General features: G+C 41.5%; 1 protein-coding gene across 1 annotated transcript in view; it reads right to left on the bottom strand.

Moving 5' to 3' along the window:
* The window catches only part of LOC101633287 (olfactory receptor 6C2-like), a 9,848-nt gene that overhangs the window by 1,805 nt on the left and 3,156 nt on the right, over positions 1-4,887 (bottom strand). Inside the window, exons 2-5 of the mRNA XM_004692472.1 lie at positions 4,464-4,615; positions 3,581-3,659; positions 2,799-2,824; positions 270-324 (exon numbers count right to left, since the gene is read on the bottom strand). Of these exons, the coding sequence (XP_004692529.1) occupies positions 270-324; positions 2,799-2,824; positions 3,581-3,659; positions 4,464-4,615 (312 nt within the window). The remainder of the gene's footprint in view (positions 1-269; positions 325-2,798; positions 2,825-3,580; positions 3,660-4,463; positions 4,616-4,887) is intronic.

The raw sequence follows: 4,887 nt of genomic DNA, 5'->3' as shown, positions 1-4,887 counted from the left end.
CTTTTTATGGGACATTCTTTAAGTACGATTGGTTCGATTTAGGGTTTAAAATTAGGCAAATAACTGGTTGGTCATCATCATACTGACAATGTTATAGGGTAGCCCAGAGTCGACTAGGACGCCTGTCTGTGGGGCCTCACCCGCCCACTCACAATTCAGTTATACTGCAGGTACACACAAAAGGGTCAATAACGGGTTTATTTACAAAAAGGGGAAAGGATTAAGAAACAACCGACGGAAAGAGAGAGGGATAAAAGTAACTGGAATACCTTACCGGCTTGGCTGACTGAAAATATCCAGTCTCGTGGTCTGGAAAGCCGTTTCCTGAGAGACAGCGAGAGACACAATCGCAACCTATTTATCCTCAAATGTCCCAGAATTCCTGCTAGCTCCGCCCTTGGGTCCTCGCAGTTCTTTTCCCTGGTACTGCTGGGAGTTGTAGTTTCCAATCACTGGGTAGGGTCCAGAAAGCTGGAGTAGGGGGTGGAATCCATAAGGCTCTGCAGAGCTTCTTTAGGACATCCTTCCCCTTAACAACAATACAATATCTGCATTCTCAGAGTTTCTCAAATTACACAGCTGATGATGAAATTCCTCTGTCCTGTATGACTATTGCTCCTGTTTACTTCATTACTGCTCTATACAGTCAAAACCCAACAGTTAATGCTCAATATTCACAACTGAAATCACCTTATATTGATGGGAGCTTAAGCTCAATTAAAAAGCTATTGATGTTTTCACTTAATTTGTCACTTTCTTGAATTTAACTTGGGGTTTTTTTGTCTTTTCCTACAGTGTCTTTTAGTTCTGATGGTGACGATCTTTTCATACCAGATGGGTCTGGTCCTCATTTCAACTGAATTACGTCTCAGCTGAGCGCCAACTAAAGGGTGATAGAACATTCTCATACTTCAGGCCCATGTGCACCAAGATGAGATTAGTAGAACACTGTCAAGGAAAACAATTACATGGAGAGGGCAAGAGGAAGAATCAGGGAGATTCGCAGCATTAGAAATTCATTAAATTTCTATCCAGAGGATGGGTAAGATAATAGGGGAAATTTGCCATTTTGATGTTCTCTGTGGGTCTCTATGATGGGACCTCTACCAGCCTCACTGGTGAGAGCCAAAATAAGAATTAAGGAAAATTAGACAAGCTTCTGAGTTTCTAACCAAAGGAGAGAAAGTAAGGAAAATAGCAATAGGAAGTCATCAGCTGCTTCTTCAACATAGAGGATACAGCACTTGAAAGTCTCAGCATTTTCCCAGAAATAATTACATTTGCCAAACTTTCTGCCTCTGATGCAATCTCTAACATCCACTGTCCTTCCTTCAGGTTTTAGTTTAGTTGCTAGTTGGACCAGCCTTTCCGTTCCTGTTACACTGCAGGCTACGATGATCTCACTATCACAATGTTGGGAAATTTTTTTTTTTTTAAATCTGTGCCTCCAGCAGCAAGCTTATTTCCAGGACACAATCAGTGTTCCTTAAAGGCTGTGAAAATAGTGAAAGAGCGACTCTTCTCAACCAGGAACATATCCTTTTTAGACTTACTTTTTTTTTTTTTTTCGATTTCTACTTTACGCCTGCTTAAGGCTACATCTCTCTCTCTCCATTGTATTTCTTTTTTTTATTACAAAGTTTATTTTTACACCATTTTGCACATTTTTTTTTCCATCTCGATTGTAATCCCCGCGGGTTTTTTAGACTTACTTTTAATGACACCCAGGAACTTTTTCTATTGAACCTAATCTTAAAAAGCTGGATATTGTATATTAACTTTCATGTCATCTAAATGTGACCCAAGTCTCTACATTGCTCTTTTGTGGGCTGATGTATCATATAAATACTTTTATTCTTTCATTTTAGCCAGCTTCCTCACTAACATCTGCTTCATTGGTAGTCACATAGAATGTGTGCATGTATCTATAGTAATTAGAACGTCTACCCTTTCATTCTTTTTTTAAAGATTTCTTTATTTATGCCTAGAGAACTGGGGTATAGGCCAGAGGTATTGTGGGTAAGAGGATTCATCAGAGATAATGTGGGGAGCAGAACAGGCAGATTGTCAAAGTACACTGCTGAGGGGAGCAGCGGGCTGGTCAGAAGAGCCCTTAGGGTCAGCTCCCTGGGTGGGGATCGAACTCGTGCTGCAATGGCTGTGGAGAGCTTCATAATGCAGTGCTTTAACACGTCGTACTCCATGGAGCACTTGTCTACCCTCCCTTAATCCTTCTCGCCTTAATTTTTTCTCTTGCTACTCGCTGTATTTGAGCCATTATTATTCCACATGCTAATGTAACTGGACACAAAGCGACAGCCACTGAAATGATGGGTTTTCTTACCTGCATTTGTACCGGTGAATTTGCACAACTATTGATGATTTTCATTCATGAGTAACAAGACCAGTTCAGGGATCCTACAATTCTGTATATGAGGCAATGAATTTTGGACATCTATTCTCAACCATAAATACATCATTGAGTGGGCTACTCTTATAAACAAAGAAGCCAAGTCTTTGGATTTTCAATGGTAGTAGGTAGAAAAGGAACTTGCACAGAAAATATCATGGTATACAATGAATGTTTGCGTACTTGCTATAACGTACACAGGCAAAAGTTGACTGACTATGTTTTTCTGGTGCCCAGTTAATTTAGGTTCATTCTCAGCCATCAAGACATGAACAGACACTACCAGTTCTAAGTACCAGACAGCAATGGCTACAGGGATGATTTCAGCAAAGGAGCCCTGACCAGAGCTCAGGGAAGTGACTGTTCCCTAGTAACGGGGAGCCTTTACCTGGAATCCCACTGGAGTTGAACCACCTGAAACAAAACAAGGACAGTCTTAACCCTCAGGACTCCACTAGCCTCCTAACTTGGTGGTGACCCAATTCTCCATCACTCCTTTCTCATTGTCAACCCACGTTTTCTGCTTATCCAGATGTCTGCAGGCTTTGGTCAAGAAAAGGAAGTCAGGTGTATTTTCTACTTCTGTATTTCCAGAAGTACTTCACACTTAGTGACGTCAGTGAAGTATGATAACAATAATGCAGTAATTTTATATTTGTAATAAAGGAAAATATGGTTATATTTTGGCATGAATGGCGAGTTGTGAAAATTACATTATTGGGCAGAGCACTTCTGAAGGTCTCTCAATTCGTCTGTCCCACAGAGTAGTCGTGGGTCACTTCTCAGTAACCTACACTCTGCACCATTATTGATGCCAATGTGCCACGAAGAAAGGTGAGAACAGGAACATCTCAGTCTTTACAGCTGCGAGCAGTCAACATTCCTAATGAATATACTGTGTTACACTTTATTCAACAGGATGTCAGAAACAATCATTTCCCTTTTAGCGTTTCAATTCTAACACAGAAGCCTGGTATTTTATAAGACCAAGAGAACAGAATGATGTGTAAAAACACTGACATTAACAGAAAAGGTACTTACTCTCCTGGAAGACAAATCTGACTTTACTTGAATATGCAGTGGTGAGAATCTCAAGATGAAAATGACAGTGTGAGGAGAGTCGATTTATCCATAACAGGGCCATCATGGAGCTCTGCTAGTTTTCATTACGTCTTACAAGACATATTTGACAGCAGGTCTCCGTGATTCCCAAACAGACACTCCACTCTTTGCAAGTCTGGAAAACAATCTTAAGATAGAGTAAAAACACTTATTTAAAAACTTGACAAGTATAAGTGGAATTATATACACTTCAGAAAGATAATTCTGATATCTTGGGTCGAATGTTTATGCTAGTTAAGGTCCTTTGTCTCTGTCTTTTGTGGACATCCTAAGACCCTCTGGGAAAATAAAGGGTCCTTTGTGACCAAAGTGCAGACATGATAATGACTCTAAGGAGAAGTGAATGTTGGCACAGACCTACAGGACATCAGTGGGAGCAGTGTCCTTGGGGACGATAATGCAACAACTTTGCCTGAAGAGGAAAAATAATGCTGGTAACTCTTCCACTCAGATAAGAAACTATGAACAAAAAAATTTTCAATAATTTAATATCTAATTTTTATAGGAAATAAATGACACACACACTGGTCCCGGACCCCCGGCTCGGACAAACACCAAGAGGGAGACGGTGTGAGGGTGCTCCTGGCCCCTAGGACCTGGTCGAGCAGAGTTGAGGAGGCTCCGTGGGAGAAGAGAACAAATCTGCAAGGCCTGGAACACAGCCTTTGATTTTGTCTTTTTTTTAATAGAGCTGATGAGTAACCCCTGGGTGTGTGTGTGTGTGTGTGTGTGTGTGTGTGTGTGTGTGTTTCTTTACCAGTCGTTGCTCATTGGACACTTGAGTTGTTCCCAGCAAGGCTGCAGCAGTAAACTGGGGCGTGTGCATTTACATCTTCCAGCTGGTAACTTTTGTATTTTTCAGGTAAATGTCAGATGTGGGACAACTCCATCGAATGAAATCTCCTTTTTTAATGAGGAGACTTCCCCGTACTCCTCTCCATGACTGCACCAATGTACATTGCCAGCAACAGCGTACCAGTCTTCTTCTCCACATCGTCCCCAACACTTGCTTCTTGTCTTTCATTGTCTGGTTGTGTCCTAGCTTCTAACCTTGTGTCTGATTCAGGGATGTAAGTTCCCACCCTACAGGTGTATTATCAACCACAGCACAACCCAACCCAGCAGGATCCACCAACAGAGCAGGACACGCTCTTCCCGCCTGTTTCCACCACTTTCCCTTGTGGAAGCTTCTATCTCTACTCCCATCTCCACAGTTGCTTTTATCTGTTCCTTTGCTTGCATTTTTGTGTTTCACATATGAGTTCATCATCCAGTATCTACTGCACCTAACAGTCCCTGCAGCTCCATCCACATTGTTACCAATAGCAATAGTTCCTTTGCTCAGAGGAAAGTGG

The sequence above is a fragment of the Condylura cristata genome, unplaced genomic scaffold (genome assembly GCF_000260355.1).
Source record: "Condylura cristata isolate star-nosed mole 26May11 unplaced genomic scaffold, ConCri1.0 scaffold00034, whole genome shotgun sequence".
Lineage (NCBI taxonomy): Eukaryota > Metazoa > Chordata > Mammalia > Eulipotyphla > Talpidae > Condylura > Condylura cristata.
The sequence above is the reverse complement of the archived record's forward strand: the minus strand, read 5'-3'. Positions and strand labels throughout refer to the sequence as shown.